General features: G+C 38.1%; 3 protein-coding genes across 3 annotated transcripts; 2 read left to right on the plus strand and 1 right to left on the minus strand.

Moving 5' to 3' along the window:
* Positions 1-1777: 1777 nt before the first annotated feature.
* Positions 1778-11467, plus strand: LOC113680141 (merlin). The gene is made up of 17 exons (XM_027197136.2): positions 1778-2028; positions 2150-2278; positions 3609-3821; positions 4089-4157; positions 4555-4637; positions 4999-5074; positions 5700-5834; positions 6117-6191; positions 6281-6394; positions 6705-6827; positions 7125-7256; positions 7416-7504; positions 7666-7774; positions 8235-8338; positions 8753-8801; positions 9179-9271; positions 10189-11467. The coding sequence occupies exons 1-17, from the start codon at positions 1966-1968 to the stop codon at positions 10237-10239; spliced, it is 1707 nt and encodes a 568-aa protein (XP_027052937.1). The 5' UTR covers positions 1778-1965; the 3' UTR covers positions 10240-11467.
* Positions 11468-12025: 558 nt separating this feature from the next.
* On the plus strand, positions 12026-15715 carry LOC113680163 (transmembrane protein 234 homolog). The gene is made up of 5 exons (XM_027197166.2): positions 12026-12152; positions 12692-12843; positions 13276-13342; positions 13465-13557; positions 14060-15715. Exons 1-5 carry the CDS (start codon positions 12137-12139, stop codon positions 14125-14127), a joined length of 396 nt encoding a protein of 131 aa, XP_027052967.1. The 5' UTR covers positions 12026-12136; the 3' UTR covers positions 14128-15715.
* Positions 14304-20841, minus strand: LOC113680162 (tolloid-like protein 1). Its single transcript, XM_027197164.2, has 11 exons — positions 20736-20841; positions 19563-19708; positions 18994-19201; positions 18570-18692; positions 18205-18345; positions 17687-17818; positions 17147-17275; positions 16637-16759; positions 15933-16262; positions 15091-15243; positions 14304-14699 (listed from the first exon to the last, which is right to left on the minus strand). Exons 1-11 carry the CDS (start codon positions 20809-20811, stop codon positions 14680-14682), a joined length of 1581 nt encoding a protein of 526 aa, XP_027052965.2. The 5' UTR covers positions 20812-20841; the 3' UTR covers positions 14304-14679.
* Positions 20842-21665: the final 824 nt, after the last annotated feature.

Raw genomic sequence — 21665 nt, forward strand, 5'->3', positions numbered from 1 at the left:
ATGTAAAGAACTAGGCAATGTCAAATTTGTTGGGTTTGTCATCTAACAGAGGGTAACTTACACCAAGATTTTAGGGCCCTTTTCTATTGAGTGTTACAAAACTAAAACGAGACTAATCATAAGAATTCTAATGGTTTAGCATCTGGGAAAAATCTTTTTGTGTCTCAAAAGGATCTTCTTGGAGCTAGATAGGTGCTCATACTCTTTAGGGAAAAATCTTAAACCTGGATGCCTTAAGGTACCGTGTAGCATTTCTGTTTGTAGCCAATTCTAAAATCCTTATGATTCACTGAAGTATTGCCCTCTCTGAGGCAATACTTTGCTTTAGACAGACAGTCTCCTGTGGTGTGCCCCAAGGGTCAGTGCTTGGACCACTTTTATTCCTAATCTATGTAAATGATTTTCATAATTGTTCAGCGCTTCTGAATTTCCATCTTTTTGCAGATGATGCAAATTTATTCTTTCAGCATAGGGATATTAAGATGCTTGAAAGTTTGATTAATTCTGAACTTGAGAAAGTTCTTACTTGGCTATGTGCAAATAAGCTTTCATTAAATATTGATAAGTCAAACTTTGTTATTTTCCATCCAATTCGAAGAAAATTGCCCAAACAGGCATGTTATCTATAAACAATCAGATGTTGACCCAAGAAACTTCCATTAGATACCTTGGAGTTTACATAGATTACAATATTAGTTGGAAGATGCACATTACTAATATTTCTAAAAAAATCAAGAGAAGTATAGGCATTCTTTCTAAACTAAGTTATTTCTTAAGTACTAAAACACTACTTAGCCTGTACTATGCTCTGGTTGAGCCTTTTCTCAACTACCACATAATTGCTTGGGGTAATACCTATCAAACAACTTTGCAACCTTTGTTTATATTACAGAAGAAAGCTTTAAGAATAATCACCTTCTCTAGTTATAACGAACATTCAAGTCCTCTATTTAAAGTTCTAAATGTTGTAAAGTTATTTGACATCATAACCTTTCAACTTGCAGTATTTATGTAAAAGTTTCATAACAATCTTTTACCTCCTGTTTTTTATCCTTACTTTAATTCTGTTAGGACGATACATAATTATAATACCAGATTATCTAGTAAAATGTCCAATACTATTCCAAAAGTCAGAACAAATTATGGAATTTTCAATATAAGATTTCAGGGTTCTAAAGTCTGGAATGATATAAGTGATCACATAAAGCTTCTTCCTTTGAAAAGTTTTAAGAAAAACCTTAAGCTAATCCTTATTGAAAAATACTAATAATTTCCGTAGCCTTCTGTCGTTCTTTACTCTGATTTTCACAGCGTTTTTGATCTTGTTTGTATGACCTTGAATGTGCATGTCTTTGTGTGTGTGTATGTTATGTCTTTGTGTGTGTATGTTATGTCTGTGTGTGTTTGTGTATCTTATATCTGACCCAAATCATTGTATTAGATAAATTGCCTAAGTATAGCTGCCCTTTTCTTCTAGCCCTTATGGTTATTTGGGGCACCTGGTACTCCACATCTTTTATTGATATATTCTTTTTATTATTATTGTATCATATTTGGGTACGAATAAATTGTTGTTGTTAGTGAAAAAATTTCTCAACTTTATTGCCTTTTACAGTCTGAAATTCTGATCTTTTTAGTATCTGTTTCTTCGGGCGACTTGACTTTTTTTTTCGGGTGACATAACCAAAATCTCGGGCAACATGACTATGGGCGAGATGACTACTCTCTGACGTAGTTTTACCGCTTCAATAGACATTTTAGGTCATCTACATGACATAGAGGGCTTTGGTCAGCGGCTGCTGAGAAGTAATGTTTATGATAGGCGATAAGCACGATAGGCACGTTAGATATTCTGAACATAGCACGAATATGTGTCGAAAAAAATCTCCATGAGATGTAGTGGATTTTCAGGAAAACTGAAGTGCAGTTAACTCTTTGTGAGGCCGCCCCAAATGGTGCGAAAATATGCCGAAGACGTACGATGTTCGCGTGACAACTCTCGATGCAGAGTTAGAGTTTTCTGTCGAGGTTGATATGTTGACAACATTTTGAAGTTTACTTGAGATCTATTAAATCTAAATTTGCTTCATTCTCTGTTAAAACTGTTCTTTTGTAAACGTATGTATTTTTTCGTCTGTATTTCCTTTAGAGGAACTGCACTGGAAAGGATCTGTTTGATCTGGTTGTGCGAACATTAGGCGTGCGAGAAACTTGGTATTTCGGTTTGCAGTTTGTAGACAAGAAAGACATCGTTACATGGTTAAAATTCAACAAGAAGGTAAGTGTGGATAAAGTAAACAATTGTTGGCCTAAAGGCGATTTGGTTGATCGAAACTGAATAGGTTTCACTTAATTCTCAGTCGCAGTTCATCAACCTTCGCCCTGGTGTACACATATAGATAGCGAGTAACTTACGGTTAATATTTATCTTCTATCGACTGCTCATCAACTCATAGAAACTTACCACGTTCACGTTCAATTAGTACAGATGTGACGGGTTGAGTCACACCCTGAGTCTTTAAAACCATTAGTTGTTTTTTAATTGTGTAACTTGATATTCACACTTTCTTACTCCCTTCTTTCGATGCAGTTCATTTAGTAATGAAAATCATTGTGATGCTCGCAGCGCTCGATAACATGTAGTTTGATAATGAAGTGACTGCTTTCAAATTTGTGGCTAGTCGCTCGACCGATTTCATGCTGAGTTAATGATATATCAAAGAGCCATATTTAAAGCCGTTTTGAATTGAGTTTAGATTTTCAGAACGATCACAAGAGACAGAGCTTGGGCTTAAACTAGGACTAAGTGATTCCATGTACACTGCAGGTGGCCGTCACTTATGTTTATTTTTCTATTGTGTTTATCTTGTTCGAACGAGCACTTTCCACTCCTGCCCCCTGAATGGAACAAAGCCCAACTTCTGCCAACCGCCGTTCTAAAATCTATTTGTTTTAAGCATAATTCAACTGACTAAATGAAATTATTTTAAGAAAATGAGAATTATGTGATGAAGCCTTAGAAGTGTTTGGATGCATTTAAAGTAGAATTTAATTAATTTTCATACATATGGTTTTACTTTTAGAAGGAAATTACTTCCTCTTCTGACTTGAATATTTGAAAGTAGTAGTCTGTCATAAACATGCCAGTCAAAAGTCTAATAAAACTATTTGTATGTCAATGTAGTATTCGGCTTAACTTAGATTATTAATTAAAGCACTTCAATCTGCGTTGAAAACTCCTGCCCTTATTCTCACAGTTCTAATTTTGTTTTTCAATTAAATGCAGCATGCAAATTGTTATGACTTCATTTCAAAAAGACATCTGAGTTGTTTTAACTATGATTTATTGTCTGGACTTTTTGCCATGACACAAAATCTTGTCCGACATTCTAAGTCAGCTATGCTTTGCATATGGCAAAACTGAACTCATAAGCAAGTGATGTCACTATCTCTTTGAAGCCAGCCCTTGTGACTATAATTTGTAACGATAAATTCTTAAAACGATAAATAGTCTTTGATAATAGGGAGAACTTTTTTAAAACTGATGTGACTTAACTGGTGTAATTTCACTTTTAAAATACTCTTAAATTGTTTATTCATCTCAAAAGGTTTTAGATCAAGACATTCCAGTGGTGAAGGATGAACCAGTCAGCCTTAATTTTCGCATTAAGTTCTTCCCTGAGGATGTGGCAGAAGAGCTGATGCAAGAAATCACTCAGCACTTGTTTTTCTTACAAGTGAAAGAGGCCATTCTAAATATGGATATTTTCTGTCCCCCAGAGGCTTCTGTTCTGCTGGCTTCATATGCTGTGCAGGCTAAGGTATTGATTTACCTTCACCCACTTATAGAAATATTACAGTGGGATTGTGGCATTTCAATTTTCCCAACCACTGTTTATAATGTAGTTTGAAAATATATTATTGAAGGATATGGAATGGGTAAATAAAAAACTTTTTCAGAAAATGAAAAAATCTTTTTACTTACCATAATTTTAAAGACACTGGCTGTGACTGTGAATTTGTCATGTGTAAGAGTAGCTTATTGTTTAGAATGTTGACATGGTAATTAATACAACTTTTTCTTCCAGTATGGGGATTATGACAAAGAATTCCACACACCAGGATTTCTGGCAAAAGATTTGCTGCTACCACAGAGGGTTGGTACAAATATGTCTCTTTTTGACAGGAATGGAGAGGTTTGGCCTCATGGTCAGGACAATGGATGTATAATCTGGAATTCCAGTCCTAAAAATAATTATACTCATCAAATATAACTACTGTACTAGTGCACCCAATTCACATATGACTACTCCTGTAATTTCTTTGACTTTCAAATTAAGTGACTTTCTTGTAAGAGATTAGTTTTTCTCAAACATTGGGCTTTTGTGGGAATTTTGGATTATGAGAACTATTTTTTTAAGTCTTGTAAACTGTTTGTGTATAGATAGGATTAAATAGTACCTGCCTAAGAACCTGCAATAATTGAAAGTTGCTTGTAAAAGATACTTCATGTTCTAGGTTACACCTTAATCGTTTTTCCTCTTTTACTCTCAGGTTATTGACCAATATCAGATGACCTCAGACATGTGGGAAGAGAGAATCACCTCATGGTATGCTGAACACAAAGGAATGAGAAGGTATGTTCAATCTGATCTCAGACTTTAATCAGAAATTGGCTTTGGCAAGTTGTCTTAAACTGATTTTGCTTGTTCACTCACTCATGCTTGCCTAGTCAATCCAAGGGTAGAAAAGAAAAATTATTGCTCTGAAAGACATAAATTGTCAAAGGTTGCCAGCAAAACCTGAGATTGGGAGCTCATTAAAGAGCAATGCATACTTAGGGTGTGGAGAGAAAAATATTTTAAAAAGGGACTCAGGTATATTTGTGAACGGGAGAGGGGGGGGGGGGGGGGCGAAAGTCACAATCGGAAAGACTGGAAGTATATCATATGCTGGGTGGATGAAGTTACCTTTCTCATATTTAATTTATGTGATTAGAGACGAAGCTGAGATGGAATACCTAAAGATTGCACAAGATCTTGAGATGTATGGTGTAAGCTATTTTGAAATCAAGGTAAGCCTGTAAATAAACTATTTAGTTAGATATCAATGTTATTAGGCTATGGTATTGAAGGACAGGAGTATTAACTGTAACTTGATGCAACATTTTTATGATTATTTGAGTAGTGAGTGACTTAAGCAAATGATAAGAGATTGGAGAGGAATCTCTTGTGGCCTCATTGTATTGTACGTCTCTTGTTCATATCATGGCTTCTTCTGGCTTCTGCTGCAATTCTGAATTGATAGCTTAGTCACAATTCATAGGTGAAGAATATTATGGTATAAATGATGGGTTATTGTGTTGGAAACTGAATTCATTTCAAGATCTTTTTTTGTCAGTTTGCTGTGTTCTTGGGTAGGACTCTCTACACCCAGGAATAAGACTGGGCACCAACCAGCTGCCAGGAATATTTAATTAGATGTTGAGGGGGGGGGGGGGGGGAAACTTCTTTGAACCATAATTGCATTCATGGTCCTCACTCCATGGGGAGTACCTGTACTTTTATTGGCTTTGATTTTGCCAGGATGAGCATCTGCAGGATTAGCAAGTCAACTTGTGTTCAGACCATAACTTTTTCAGAGATTTAAAGTTTGATTTGAAATTTGACGCAGCTTTTTTTTCCTCTCTCTCATTGCAGAACAGAAAAGGAACTGAACTGTGGCTTGGTATTGATGCACACTGCCTCAACATTTACGAAAAAGAAAATAAGCTCAACCCTAAAATTTCCTTCCCATGGAATGAGACAAAGAATATCTCCTTTCATGACAAAAGGGTAAATCCCTCTTATTTGTAATTATTATATTGAACTTGAGCAATAACCATAGCTTCCACCAAATACTGAATCTTGGATTTAAATAACCTATATCTTGGGTCCCAATAAACACATCTAGAACCTCATGAGTTTATTTCAACATCTCTGCTATGTTACCTTTATTACAGGGAGAGTAATTTTATTAGTAGACATTCGTTAGGATTAGAAATTTATCTAAAATACCCTGAAAAAACTTTGCTATTCTGCACAAAAGAGTTTAAATAGAGCTAAATTTTTTTCCAGTTTCAGATCAAACCAGCTGATAAGTCTTCACCAGATTTCATTTTCCACGCAGCAAAACTAAGAGTTAACAGAGTGGTACGTTCAAGCATGAATTACATTCAAACTGTACTTAGTATTTTTTAACAAAACTGTAAACAAACTGATTGCAATTCCCCTGAATGCAGATTCTTGACTTGTGTGTGGGTAACCATGAACTTTTCACGCGAAGGAGAAAGCCTGATACGATGGAGATACAACAGATGAGGTCACTGGCAAAAGAAGAGAAAATGAGAAGACAGGTTGGTATGAAAACTGTCTTAGTGAGACATGCTTGTATTTCAGCGAGTCGTTGTCAACCTCAATTTTCTTACCAAGGGAGGCACTCGCCCCCCCCCCCCCCCACCCTTTTTGGGCCTTCCCTATCCTAGTGAAAAACTAAGAAGAGGAACAGATTCATTCCCAGACAGCCAGGCGCATTTTTTATTTGTATGGTGTTTGGCTAGCATGCCGGCTTGCATCTTTTTTCAGCGATTCAACCTGCTAGTTGAATTGTCGCGGAAAAGAAAATAAACTTTCCCTTTTTCTCTGAATTTGTGTTTGTATTGATAGATAGAGAGAGACAAGCTCATGAAAGAACAGCAAGCACGTGAAGAAATGGCGCAACAAAAGGAAGAATTGGAGAAAAGATTGACTGAATTTCAAGATGAAGCAAATCGATCTAAAGAAGCTTTGGTAAATATTTTTAAACTACAAAGTTGAAAATCTCAAAGCTGTTGTCGACTCACCTCTGAAACTGAACTGTTGAAACGAACTTGAATCATGCGACCGATGTGGACCCTTCTCTGAAATAGGGAACGGGAGTCACAAAAATGACTCTTCGGGAAAACTCATCCATCCTAGTCGCATTTGGATCTAGTTTTGCCTCTTGTGTCCAACATACTTCTAAGACCAGCAAATGTCGGAAGCGTCTGTCTTGATAGAACAAGAGAAATGGCCGCAAATTTACCAGATTTTCTTTATCTGTTTCAGATTAAGTCTGAGGAAATGGGGGAATTGTTAGCAGAGAAAGCCAGAGTCGCGGAGGAAGAAGCGGCGCTGCTCGGGAAGAAAGCTTCTGACGCTGAAGAAGAAATAAAAAGACTCAGATTATGCGTTAGTAAGGTACAGGGAAGGCCTTTCCTTCAGTTAGCGGGAAAATACAAATGCCATGTAGTTTCCTGTCTTTTTTTTTGCGGCCATCCCAGACGATCGAGCAATCCCCGATTGTCACTCAATATTTCTGACACATCAGAACTAACACAGAGATGTTTTTATCTACAGTCAGGAGACGAGCGAATCGCGATTGAAAGAAGAGCTCGTGAAGTCGCTGAAGAAAGACTGAGACGAGTCATGCAAGAGGCCGAAGCCAGGTCAGGCTCACGTGATTAACTATCTTTTCCTGATGGAGCAATTATCAAGTCAGTGTCGAGGGTCATTGAATGAGATTTAAGTACTTTAAAGGTCACTAAAGATGTCAAAAGTCGTGGTATTGTTTCCTTGCAAGTCTTATGGTCGTTTTGCTTTCCCGTAGAGCGAGGGAAGCTTTGATGCTGAGAGAAGATTTAATGAAGTCCAGACAAGCTGAGAGGCTAGCTAAACAAAAGCTGATGGAAATGACTTCGTCTCCTGATTTTTTCTCTGTAAGTGGAAAAAAAGCTTGTTGTGTTTGGATGCATTCATAATCCGGTTTTACCCTCCCTAAGGCCTTTTCAGAGTCAGGGCGCGGTGGTCCAAGTATTAGCTCGCTAAAACTTCGATCAAGAGGGGTGGGTCCAAGTCTCAGCTGGGTCTGCGTGTTATATTCTTTCACCGTGTCTCTCTCCACCCATCCACCCAAGAGAGACAAATAGTTACCATCAAACATTATCATGGAAACCTGAAGAATTGCTGTGATATTGACCAGCATCCCATTCAGAGTGAGTGTCGATACCCTAGTCGCCTCGTGATATGGAAACCGGGTTCAGCTTCGTTAGGAATGGGTTTAAGTTCCTAAGACATCTTAAATTCTGCTTTGATTTGCTGCCAGCGCTGACAGCATATTTTCCTCTATTTGCGCAAATCTTGTTTTCAGTTGTGTAACATTAGTGTCGTATTTTTCAGAGGTACGGGGATCCAAGGGAAATAATAGCCGACATTGACCGCAGTGTTGAGCAGTTAACAGATGGCGAGGTTTCTCAGCTTTCACGTGATTACGAGAGAGAGAGGTAATCGTTAATTTTGTTATCTCTTGAAATGAGCGTTATTTTTTCATAAGCCCAGTACCAGTGTACATTCATTTTTAAGGAGGATCGCGGATGCTTTTAGTGTGCTGCTTTGAAGAATTAGTATCACGACTTCTATGAAGAAAGAGTACATAATTTTATAGATATATGTACGATTGGTTTGAAGGAACTTTCCAAACTCTCATTAACGTGTTCTTATCCTCTCATACTAACTTCTTAAGAATGGCATTCTTCAGAAACAAGTCGTCGCCGTAGTCACTTATGATCATTGATTAGGAACCAAAAGTATTTTGAGAAGATATTTCTTGAGAGAATTACTCACTCAATTGTTTGAGTGTTAGTAAACAACTATAATATTTAGTATGGTGAAATTCCTTTTTATTTTTCTTTTCCCAGAAACAGAAATATACAGCAGCAGTTAAGAGATCTCAAATCACAAATGGAGGTACAGAAGGTTTTACTTACATTCCATCAACTCATTAATTTAAGCTGAATGCTACACTTCCTAGAAAGTTTGATCGTGTAGTCTAGTCGTCGTCCGGGTTAAAGTAACCACGAGAAGGATTGTTTTCGGTAGCAGTGACTGACTTTGGCTGGTACTTATGAGTTTAATTGCGCCTGTATAGTTTATCCGCAGACGTTAGAACAATTATTGCGAGGTTATCCTGCGTGGCAGGACACTTTAGCCTGACGGCGGAGACGCGCACTCCACTTCGTGTTAGCAGCACTGCTCTGCTTAACTCAGTCACAGCTACTTTTCTGAGATGTTGCCAAGTAGCCCGCCCGTGATTGTATTTGTAACTTGTAACAAATCTTTTCCAGGGACTTAAGATCGATGACAGACAAACACGATGGGATTACATTCATGATGAAAACATGAGACGCGGGGAAGATAAATATTCTACCTTACAAAAGGTAATGCCAACGTTTGAGCGCTTTTCGATTGTAAGACATAAAAGCGAAAACGGGTGTTAACCGCTATGGCCAATCAGAAAATAGAAAAGTATCCCAAGGAGCCAGTGAGAACTCAAAATAAGTTCAAGCAAACTACCTTAAACACTGGAAAGCACAAGCGACTTGTTCATAACTAATTTGCGTTTTGCGTCTGATTGGTTGCGAACGTGGTGTGGGTTTTCTTGACCAATCACGTAGCCAGGTAAAGCAGAATCAATGCAATGCCAGATAACTCTCGACATTCAGTTGATCACTGCCCCATAGTGACGAAGTTTTGTGCCTGTGCGAATTAAAAGTGAAGTCGTATCTTTATTGTTGTAACCCTGTTAATTCTACCACCTTCATATGGCTCGACGTTTGCCTCAATAATGGAATTAAACTTCTGGTGTTCTTATGGGTTTATAATATAGATAGATTTCTGTCGGTATTGTATACTTTAAAAACTTGTCACCTCCCTTATAAAACTTGAACAACGTTGATTGCTGACAATGAAATGATTTCAATTGTTCGTCATTCAAAGCGGTTCAGTAGAAGAAATCTGTCGAAGAGAAGACCCCTCATTAGCTTCAATGCGTTAACCCTTTAACTCCCAGATCAAATTTGTATTTCTCCTTACTGTCAACCATACAATTCTTATGTTGGTTCAGAGAATTTTGTATTTAATTAACTAACTATCCCCAAATTGATATTTTCTTTGTTCTTATCACTTATCTGGTTGATATGGTATTTATATTGTAAGGAGAAATTCTATCTTGGTCACTCATGGGAGTTAAAGGATTAATTGCGCTCCTAAAGCAGTTATCATGTCGCTGTTGTGTGGTTGTTTTACTTTAACAGCATTGACTATCTCCGTTTTTTTTTCCTTGTGCGTGTGCCAGATTCAAACAGGAACTTCTACAGCAAGGATTCAATTTTTTGAAGAGTTATGATAGAGTATCTTTGAAGAAAAAAGACTTTTTCCCAGTATTTAATTCATTATGCGTTACTGAAATATTTAATACAGATTGTACAAGTTCATTCATCGTTCTCCACGGTGAGCGAGGCTCCCAACAGAAGTCGTTATGAACAAAGGATATTTTTTTATTTTAGTAAAACTAGCGCTTTTTGTTGGTAATTTTATGAATGGTTCCCTGCAAGATGAAATCTGTTTAAAATCTGTAACACCATGCAATCTGATTTACAGTGTCACCAACGTTTGCATTAGGTTATAAATTTTGTGTAAATTTGCTTAGCTCTTTCAAAGAAAATTCAAATGGAGATAGCCCTGCAGGCAATGGCAACCAATTAATCATATTTTGGGAAAAAGAGCTCAAATTTTGTTGGGCTGTATGCAATAGAGATAGATACGTATGGGTTTTTAATGGGCGGGGGGGGGGGGGATAGCTGCCTAGATTCTAAGCCCGCCTTAGTACGTAATATATGTTGTATCTACTGACTGCTTATAGCATTGGTTTGTAATACTTACATTAACTTAGAAAGACGTTAAAAACGGCATATCTTGAGTATATTTCAAGAAAGTGCGATAGCCATTCAAGTAATAGTTTGGATATTGATTAATTTATTTGAAATGGTATACGTAAAAGGCACGACAACTTGCCTGTCACAGATAGTAATCCCGTTAGTGGGTTTTCTTTACTCTTCTCAAGTAAACCTAGTAAAATTACACGTTCGATGTATTTCAGTCGTAGATTAGGTTTTAGCTACTCAGGTTACTTTCCAAGTAGGATCGCCTGTCCCCATTAGTGTGTCAATCGAGATTCGAAAAAATAAGATCGAAGACTATGGACGGCTGCGTTATATTTCCCAATCAGTTTTCGACATGGCATGTGTAATTTCACTTTTCGCTGGATAACGGACAACTAAGTTACAATTAGTCTCTCCTTGTAGCATCAATGGATTTAGGGTGAATCGGATTGACGTCATCCCAACGCTTTAGCTATATGAATCTATGTGAAATAGATTTAACTGAATATTTATAGTAGTATTAATAGCACATTAGGGTCGGTAAAAAGCTATCTTTATTACAAAAAGGCGAGTGAACTTACTGGCCGGGGGAGGAGAGTAAGAAAGGGTCTCGTCCCAGATTTCCATGATACGACGTGATAGCTTTCTCCGCATTCACCAACAACATCCTGAAATAAAACAAATGAAAACATGGAAGCGTACTGCTATTACCTTGTCAATACACTTGTCGAGCAAATTTTTCTTGAATTTTTCTTTTAAAGAAAGAAAAACGAATTTAATTTTCGTCTTTACTGAAAAGGTTACCCAGAATTTCGCCGGGAACCACAACGGGATTGCGCTGAGGTTCCCACCGGAACCATTCCGGAAACCCACCCGATATCGCGCCGGGATACCACCAGCATTGTGCCGGATTCCCCTGCCCGTCAACTCCTTGCAAGCATTCGAAAATGATTGGAATTTAACTGAATCAGGACGTGTTCTCAATATTGCCCGATCAACTGCGCTGGCAGAATTTCCAAGACCTTGCCTTCCTAAACCTTACCTTTGAGTATGATGTGCTCACTTGAGAGGGAGGGCACATGGACCAAGATACAGCAATTTGTTCATGTGATCACTTATGCTGGGTGAAAACTTGAAATTTTTAGTGAAGTTCATTTTGGTAACTAAACCGAAATGTCTTACCCGAACATATATAGAGAGAACTGCCTTTCCTGCACTGCCGTGAGAGAATAGGTTGTACTCGTCTCCAGTGCCTCATCTGATTTAAACATGGCGGATGTATCTGTGTTGTTACTAGCTCTTTAGAAATATTTTACTTTATTTTCATTAACAGAGCGATTAATAGCCTCTTATATATAAGCAATGGATGATACTGTTAGTAAGTACAATTTTGGCTTATTTCAGTGTATTGCAGTTTATTCTACTTAGAAGAGGAAACATCCTAAAACTATTTAGAGGATGCGCGAACTTGACAACAATTATAGTCTAACGACCAAGACGCTCATATTACCAACTGCACTGTGCCAAAACAAGCTCAAGAAATGAAGCAACCTCTTTTTCGGAACTACCGTATATCAATTATTGCGTATGCGCTGCAAGATGTCATCACCCTTTCATCCCAAAGATTTCAACACAGTTTGACATAAAGGTCTTATGATTTGAGTTCTGTGAATGTAGTGATCAATCAAACCATGACCCTAATTTGAAGCTTTGCTAACCTTATCAAATATTTTCTTGACAATGTGCTGATATTTTGTGGAGAAATTTCATATTGATCATACACAGGAGTGAAAGGATTAACAGTAAAAAGAGTTAGGAAATTTAAGGATCAAACATGGCCCAGGAACCACATGAACCTTACTGTCTTGTCATGCCTGTTATGTAATAATGTTTTTATTACTCTGCCTGATCTTTTAGCTAATGCATTCTGGTTGTGCATTGTGTCTCTATTATGGGGCTCCACAAATCCTCTTATAAGACAAGGAAGTAAAGGGATAGAGGATATTCACAGACCGAGTCGCATTGGTCAGTTTTTTGCAGAAGTGCTTTTTCTTGTATCCAACTGGAGGGTGAGATATTTTCCATAATTGAATTGTGATATTTAAATAAAAGAAGGTAAACAGAAGGTAACAGTTGATTTTTCAATCTTTGTTCAGCTTGGGTGAGGATGTCTTCATAAATACATAGATTCCACGCATACACAGAGGTACACTGTATCCCCTAGAAATATTAAGCCCCCGATCCTTCCAAAAAAATACATATACATCTATTTTAATTTACAAGTCCAATTTTTTTATTTAATCACTGGCACTACCCACTCACCAATCAATCCTTCAATCAATGCCTGCCTGTGTCTACTACCTAAAGACACAGGCTCTTCTTTATACTCATTAGGCATTTTCCCCCTTTGAAATTCAAAATGATGGTCATGAATCACTTGTCTAAGTTATAGCTATGTCAGGCTCACTGATAAATGGTCTGGTGGATTTTTTCCTCTACAGTATTTGATTCCCTTTTTGTTAAACCAGTGTGGGTCAGTGGTTTATTACCTGACACTTGCATCTGCAGGTTTGTAATTAGCGACAAGTTTTGTTTGTTGTTGTTTTTTTTAATCTTATATACTTCTGAAGAACCATACTATATTCATTAGTATTTGTTATTACCAGTTATTGATGCCATTCATTTTCCAGATTTGTCTGTTGCTGTGCCAATTACTAACTCTTTGACTATGATCATCACAACATTGACTGGGAAGCTTTTAGGTGAAGACAACATTAATGCAGGTATTGATAATAAAGAAGTCCCTTGTAAGACAAAATACAACTCAACAAAACTCAATGAAAGATGCACAGTTAAAAAAATAATAATAATAAACAGCTTTTGTGATAGTTTATGGCCACACATGAGAACTCCATGGTTGCTTTTATGGGAGAATAGGTGGTTTGGTGGCTGGGATGCCAGACTCCAAGTGGAGAGAGCTCTGGTCTAAAGCCTTGGATAGGAATAGGAATAGAAAAGGTTAAAAGAAAATTGACAAGAGAAGCGAATCCTGACAAAATGGGAGAGCAGGGTACCTATAGTGGACTGACATCCTGGTCAGGAGTAGCAACAATACTCCAAGTTGCTGGATGGTAGAGAAATCTTGAGAAGCTGTAGCTGCTATGCTATTCAGTTGCCCTAAAATATTTTTATATTTTGATGAATGCAAGAGTTCGAAAGTGCAAAATCTTATTTCTTCATGCCATGCTTTGGATCAAGTTCTTAAGAATGCTGTTTTATTTGCAGGAACATTTCTTGGAATGATGCTCGTTGTATCTGGGGTGAGCATTTGTGTTATGGATAAAACACTATGAATCAACATAACAATCCAAAACCTAGAAGATTATCCTCTCAAAATGGAGGTGGTTGGGATAATCAGGGCACATGCTGTCAAAACATTGCGCTGGTAATGGTAGTCAATCTTTGAAACTAGTTGTTTGTTTGCTCTGATCTGCACCTATGGACCAAGCAGTTGAGAGTACTAATCAAATTATCAGCAATATATATATTTATTTGTAATTAGGAGGTCAATAAGAGTTTTTTAAAATTATGCTGGTGTTTCTCTTATTTGGTGAATAGAAGTTAATCTTTCTCAAAAAAGGTACACTTAAAATCACAATTATGAAAATATCATTACTTTAGACTTACAAACACAAATGACAACATTTAGAAATGTGTAGAGTAAGTTTTACTAGTCATGTATTGTTTATCACAGGAATACAAACATGATTTCTATCGATAGACAAAAGAAAAAGCTTTCATTTAATAATTCCAATTTACTGCTGTTACTGTAGTCAGCTTTTTTCACTTTTGTGCCAATTGTCCAGTCCCTGTCAAGCAGTTTGTTTCTCAAGACACCTGTTGCCTTAGGAACCACCTGTGGGCTCTAGGTAAAGAAAAACCCAAAAAATTAATTTCATGAGAAATAGAGACTATTGTAGTAGTATCCTTTAAACGTTTATATGAGACATAAAGCATGGCATTCTTGGACCAAATTCTAAAGTCTATCATATTGCACCTTCATGAACAGGATATTATTCAAAGCAAAAAAAGTTTGATTGTAATGTGCAGTAGACGATCATTATTTGTATGTACAGTAGTTATGTGCAAATGGTTTGCTCATGGCTGATGGGAAAAAAGGAAAATTGCATTGTATGATCTTGAACACCATTTGCACTCAGAAATGTGGCAATATCCATCACCTGCTCATAATTGTTTAACTCATAGCTCATGAGAAGGAAATACCTTCCAACAGTCATGGTTACAACAGCACTTACTCGTGTACAAAACAGGTTTGGAGCACACACTCTGGCATCCGTCAAAGCAGCACATTTTAGCCAGGGGGCAATCATTGTCCGTCTTGCACTCATTCTTTACAGGAGCAACACACTTGTCTGGTTTGGGCAGAGGTGGACACTTCAGGGGTTTACCTACAGAACAACAGTGATTTACACAGTCACGTAACGATAAAATAAATTCGATTTAGTCGTTTAACTCTCGCGTGAGAAGCGCGTGCAGCCCCTTACTCAAGAAAATATAATAATCTATTGAGCTGAGATACAAAATTTTTTTTTACATGAGCACAATCGCCCAACACCGAGTGGGCATTTCGGGTAAACAAAGAGTACTTTACTGTGACTTACTCCCGGTCTTTTCTAACTAACTGCTGTTAGGCTTAATGTTTGTATTAGGTCTACACCTACTCTTCCCTTGACAGTACAGCTATATAGGTTACCGTGCAGTACAGAGTTAAAATGGCAATGTTGCGCCAATCACCAAGAAAAAAACTATATGTACACCATTGAGGCCAAACAATTGAAAAACTTGATTCCAGGCCTAGTAAGTCGTGGGAAATTGTTAACGACGATGAAATAGAGAACTAAACGTCAAGACGTCAAGAAATCTCGTTGAGCGTATGATCGTTTTTGCGTTAATTACTTATATAGAAGTAAGCAAGTTCTGAAGACGTCTGGAACTCATTCATTTTTTTTGTGGGGTCTTATACACATAAGCACAAAAACACAACCGTAACCAGCCCTACATGTAAGTGAACCGTTAAGTGGCGCTAAACATCGATTCTTCGTTTTAATCAAAGCTGCCCAAAAAATAAAGGTCTCACCGCAAGAATAAACAACAGACAAATGGTTGTTGGGTCCACGGCAAACACGGCTAAGGGCAGACTCGGCTTTGACTTCACATGTATTTTCCCAGCCACACAATCTCTCGATCTCCTTTGTCACGTTTTCGGAACAAGGCAAAGTGTCAGGGCTCTTGCTATCGACTTGGGCGATGAACTGTTTGTAAGGACAAATTGTTGGATCTCCAGTATTACCGTACTTTGCTTCGAAAATTATGAGCGATTTCAAAGGATCTTTGCAGGACATTCTCAGCGATTCTCCTTGGCAGGCATTGTCTGTGTTGACGGGTCCAAAACCTTCAATTTTTACATCTGAAAATAAGTGAAATCTGGTCAAACAACTTAGGAAAATCTCAGTAGGTTGGCATAATGGTCAACATGTTTCAGACCACCAAGTTTTATTTCAGATTTCGAAGTAAACAGTGGTGTTCATTAAGCAGTCCTCTACTACAACAACAATCTTTTCATTCCTAAGAATTTCCAGCTTGAATCCAGGCTTTCACTTCACACAAGGAAAAAAAGTTTTCTAGCGCAATCGCTAGAAAACTCCACAGGAAACGTAGAGACTTAAACCTTGCTTTCCCGCTGACGTTGCGTTCTTCTTAACTTTTAGAAACTTCTTACTACTATTGTAGTTTTATAACGATGATGATAATATTATATACATGGAAAAAAGTGCAACCTACCCCTGCATGTTTTGCCATTGCTATCCAGGAAAAACCCCAGATGACAGCTGCAACTGAAGGAACCATTTGTGTTCGAGCAAACTTGATCGCATCCACCGATGTTCGCGGTGCATTCATCGTCATCTGGTGAGTTAGATATGTAAGCGTTACTGATCATGCGTGAGGCCCTAATGGCTTCATGTTGGCCAAGTTTTTTTTTGCGTTTTTTAATCTTGTGGATCGAGTCGAATGTGAAATCCACGAAAAAGCGAAAGAAAAAAAAACCCAACCAATTTTAAATTAACTTTGATAATCGTAATGATCACCGAGAGGGAAAGTCATATCCATCCATCGTGACTAAGGAGGTGCAGCTCATAAATACTCACTGAGTGGCAGGAAGATTTCTAGATAGATTTTGCTTTTGAAGGACCAAAGCATGCTGTCTCGAACGGGTAAGGTGCACAGGTAACCATTTAGTGCACATTATTTCCTTTACTTTGCCAACCCAAGGAGCTAGCCATAATTACAAACCTTCACAGGTTTTCGAAACTTCGTTGAACTTATATCCAGGTTTGCATTGGCAAACATAGCTCCCGGGAGTGTTAACACATTGGGCCTCTCCACAGTCCGGTTGCCTGTAACTATTACATTCGTCTGTATCTGATTCAAGAGAAAAAAAGCAAGGCATGTCAAGGGAAAAGATGTTTACTGAAGGTCAAAGTTACTGGATCCAATCTGACATTAACATTATCCGCAAGGATTACGTTGACCCCGCAATTTAAGTGGATGTAGATTTCCCGCAGAACATTGTAACTGCCGAACACTTTAATTTCTTAGTTCTTAAGCTAAATACGAAAGGTAAAAAGACTCAGTTTTGTAAGCTTAAATATGGAGTGGTTATTCGTGAGCACAATTTATCCGAGTCCAACCAACGTCTTTTAAAGTGTACTTCAAGAGTCGAACCTTCCAGACGAACAGTTAGATGATTATTTCTAAACATGAAAATAAACGGATTTGTGAGGTTCGATAGGAAAACCAACGTCTTGAAAACCATGGAATTAATTTCCTTACCCCGGCATGTCTGTTTGCCGTCTTTATAGCCTGATTGGTACCCTTTGGGACAGGTACAGTAAGAGTAACCTATTCTGTTATGACAAACCCCAACACCACACCGGTTCGGAACCTCTTTGCACTCGTCAATATCTCGATGGAAAAGGAAAATGATATCAGAATTTGCCGGTCAAAACAGAGAGTGGATTCACAAATATCAGCATTAGTTAATAAGTTTTATTGTACGCCCTAATTTGACTCGCAGGTCTCTCATTTTCTCTTGTAGAATATGGGTGAAGCAAAATTTTTGTAGCTAAGATTTGTCAATTTTACTCACCTCAGGGAAACTAAGCATTCAAAATTCCCAGAACGTTTAATATTGAACTTGGTACTAACAATGTCGAAGCTGTCATACACGGGGAAAATGAAATACCTTCAGCAATAAGACCTTCCAATGGTGTGTAAGTTATATTTATTGATTTAAATGACAGAACCCAACCTTCAATCACTCTTACAAGCAAGTATCAATAAACACCTACCGCGGCATTTGTTGTGCCTTAAGTCTTTCTTGTAACCATGCCAACAGACGCAAGTGGTAACACCGTGTGCAAGGTCCTTGCAACTTGACTTACTTGTGTAAGGACACTTTTGTCGTCCCGCGAAGTAACAACTATTGACGCCTGTGAAAATATTGTAAGTTGGAAATGAGTGTGGATCATTGAGACCTGAAGACGAAACGCAGTCGTATCTTCACAAACGCGTTCAACCTTCTGTATTGTAATTGTTCTAGCTTCACGAGGACTAAATGGGCGTTCTTGCGTAGTGCTGATTCTTTAGTCACATTTTTCAGCAAAACCCTACTTTTAAACATATTTTAAAAGACAAAACTTGATTTACCACAAACCTTTGCACGTCTGCGAGTCATACCCCAGTTTGTAACCATCGGGACACGAGCATTCACGCTTCCCATTAACCAGGTTGCATGTGTGCGAGCATCCACCATTGTTGTTCACACAAGGGTCGATGTCTGAAAGGAAACTTATGTCAATCTTGGCTTAACTGCGTTGCACCTAATATGTGTACTTACTCCTTGGGTGTATCTGCTTACTGACACGATGCAACAGCCCCACCCCTTCTTTCGATCACACCATCTTCAAATTCTATCGACCAATTTCTTTCCACATTTTCCGCCATCTTAACCAACGTGGACATCAACAGCTACTATGAATTTGCAGTGTTAATGTAAAATCTTCCATAGGATATTGTTAAAAAATTCCTTACGGGTGAGGGGTCAGTAGTTAAAGAAAAATAGGGTCGCTGAAACTTACCAAAGCCTCGGTAACTGATTTTGAATCCTCTTGCGTTCACATTCATATCGGTTTTGAAGGTCATTTCCACTGATTCACCGTCTAGTTTGATGCTCAGTACACGAGGATTCAGTGACCCGCAAACAGCGATTCTTTCGTTGCTATACCGGCCTTTTTTAACTTTGATTTCAAGGAAGTCGAAGTTTTCACAGTTTGTAGATCCTTCAAGCTTAATGGAAAATAATAACAAAAAACCGTTAAGAGAAATCGAATGCAATGACCTAATTGGCAAGTGGAACAATTTGGGAGGGATGGAGGTCGGGATAGCTACATGTGCGCTTTTACAGCCTGGGGTCAGTACATGCAAAGGAAACTAGCGTAAAGGTTATACCAACATTATTAACTTTGCCAGAAAATTTTCCTCCAGTCTAAGTCGCTTAAAATATAAAAAGGCAACACTGATGCACGGAAAGGTGTATGACTCAAGCGATATTTGCTCGGCTTTTGCTAAGAAAACAAAATCTTGCAACTTGACTTCGCTCCACGATTTCGCGCAGTAAATAGGGAAAAGCTTTTGATTATTTACTTACCAAGAAGTCCTCAATAGTGATATTCACATGGGACTTGTAAGGAGAGATCTTCCATCTACAAGTGATACCATCTGGATAGTCGTTTGGGTAATTTGGTGAAGTTATTTGTCCAGTTTCATTGTTAAGGACACCGCCACATTTTGCTACTGTAATAATTTAGATGTAAAGAGTAATTGAATGTGAATTCGTTGAAAAAAATTGACACTTTCATATATTCTCGTCTGTAAAGTGGAGAGGCACTTCCGGAATTCCTCTCTACAAGAGATGGGCCATTAAAAAGTGAGCAAAAGAGCGCACAGAGGAAAACGCCGTGAAGTAAAAAAAGATTAACCTGCATCATCAGAAAGTAAAAGCTGTCCTACGCAGAAAAAGTTATTTAGACTTTCCCACTTGGTATGCCATAAAACTTTAATCTTTCAAAATCCTTTACCCCTCCTTAATTTTTCTTAAGGTCTATTATTTAATAATGTGACGTGACCTCTGAATTACTACAGCTGTCCTTTTCCTTAAAAAAACGTCTAAAGCAGCCATGTATCAGGACCAAAGTATTTGGCAAACACCTCTGACTAAAGAATCATGCTGTCAAGCTTGGTTTACAATTACTTTATATAGGGAAAGGAAACCACACCAAGGGAAATCCCCAACTGAATCATTGCTGAATAATAACTTTGAGTGACTCAACTGTCAACACTTCCTAGTTAAACTAGACAGAGATATTCTGGTAGAGACAAAATCTTTTTACACATGCCAATGTGAAAGTTTCTCTTAAGATTTTAACCGACGAGTTACACACTTTTTGACAATTCTGCTCTTGCTCTATGCCAAAATACTTCGGCGTTTTTCGGAAAACCATGATTAAAAAGGTGAGATTGACTGTAGTGAGAAATCAGTTGAGGTGAGATGAGACAAAATGTCAATCGGGTGTAAATGAATAACTAACACAAATTGCGAAATCTGTAAACAGTGTTGAGCTTTCCAGTGAAAAGTGCCTCACTGAACTTTATTTGGGGTACAACAGTGACAGAACCACGAACGTTATTTAACCTTTTCTCCACGTTTAAGATTTAAAATTATCACAAGGAGATCAATTTGATGGGATCGAGACCAGAATCAGCGCTTATCAAACCTTGACTTAAACAAAGCTTTCGACTGAGACAAAGTTTATTCCCTTACCTTCAACCGCCAGAGATGAGCCAAAGAAATACAGCAAAACGAACGCAGTACTGAAGATCGCCATAACTATGTGCATTTCTTCTTGAGCTGTAACCCTGACTGCACTGACGCAAAAAGCGAATGCTCTAGAGCTAAATGACTGACAGCAGGCTACTTAGGATCACATTACATCTCTGCCCACGCGGCACGCGCGCCTTCTTCGTAAAGACGTGACCTCGAAGTTCTTCCCTCTGTTCATGCAATTCCCGAGGAGGAGGACCAATGAGGAATAGTTCAAATCATACCTGGGGAAACCTTTTTCTTATTAACTTTGGACCCAGTTTATGTACTTTCACAAGCCAAGAATGAGCGAAGCTCTGCACCTCGACCACATCTCATGTGGACAGATGATAGATAGAAAATATGTGGTTTAAAAGTACGCAACTATACCCCCGTATGTAACTCGGTCAATTTTGTAATTCAATCAGTGGATTTCTTAAGATTTCTTATGACAGTTGTGCCCGGATGTGCTACATTTACTTAAGTGCCGCACCCGCCTGTGGCGAGGTGGGGTCTCACTAGCAGCTCATTGGATGCTTAAAATATTTTTGCTTCACCCTCAGTTACCTGAAGATCCATTTAGGTTTCTACCTATCTGTAACCTATGTAAAGAAGGAGGTATGTATGTAAAGGTATGTAAAGTTACTGACACTTTTCTCCTTCAAGAAATATTTCGTACATGGCGTGACGTCAAACCTGGGTCTGACGAAAAACACTGGGAACAAGTTGGATGGCGGCGCAACATTGAGAGTTAAGAATGATGGAGCGAGAATTTGACCTGGACTGACATTTTCCTTTCAACACCAGTTGATATTGTTTGGATGAGAAACTAGTGACGAAAGCAGTCGCAAAACACCGAAATTAAATGGAGAGCACGTTTGACCGGGTATA

This window comes from Pocillopora damicornis, chromosome 12 (assembly GCF_964200805.1).
Source record: "Pocillopora damicornis chromosome 12, jaPocDami1.2, whole genome shotgun sequence".
Classification (NCBI taxonomy): domain Eukaryota; kingdom Metazoa; phylum Cnidaria; class Anthozoa; order Scleractinia; family Pocilloporidae; genus Pocillopora; species Pocillopora damicornis.

What these genes read in the sequence shown, in the direction of transcription:
- LOC113680141 (XM_027197136.2), top strand. Translation starts at nt 1,966, where the DNA reads ATGCCGAAGACGTACGATGTTCGCGTGACAACTCTCGATGCAGAGTTA. An exon ending in AGTTAGAGTTTTCTGTCGAG is followed by an intron (nt 2,029 to 2,149) that starts GTTGATATGTTG and finishes TATTTCCTTTAG; the next exon opens with AGGAACTGCACTGGAAAGGA. An exon ending in GAACACAAAGGAATGAGAAG is followed by an intron (nt 4,638 to 4,998) that starts GTATGTTCAATC and finishes TTATGTGATTAG; the next exon opens with AGACGAAGCTGAGATGGAAT.
- LOC113680163 (XM_027197166.2), top strand. An exon ending in TTCTTGTATCCAACTGGAGG is followed by an intron (nt 12,844 to 13,275) that starts GTGAGATATTTT and finishes TTTCCTCTACAG; the next exon opens with TATTTGATTCCCTTTTTGTT. An exon ending in CCTGACACTTGCATCTGCAG is followed by an intron (nt 13,343 to 13,464) that starts GTTTGTAATTAG and finishes TTCATTTTCCAG; the next exon opens with ATTTGTCTGTTGCTGTGCCA.
- LOC113680162 (XM_027197164.2), bottom strand. Translation starts at nt 20,811, where the DNA reads ATGCACATAGTTATGGCGATCTTCAGTACTGCGTTCGTTTTGCTGTAT. An exon ending in CGGCAAACAGACATGCCGGG is followed by an intron (nt 17,276 to 17,686) that starts GTAAGGAAATTA and finishes CTCTTGAATCAG; the next exon opens with ATACAGACGAATGTAATAGT. An exon ending in CAAACCTGTTTTGTACACGA is followed by an intron (nt 14,700 to 15,090) that starts GTAAGTGCTGTT and finishes TTCTTTACCTAG; the next exon opens with AGCCCACAGGTGGTTCCTAA.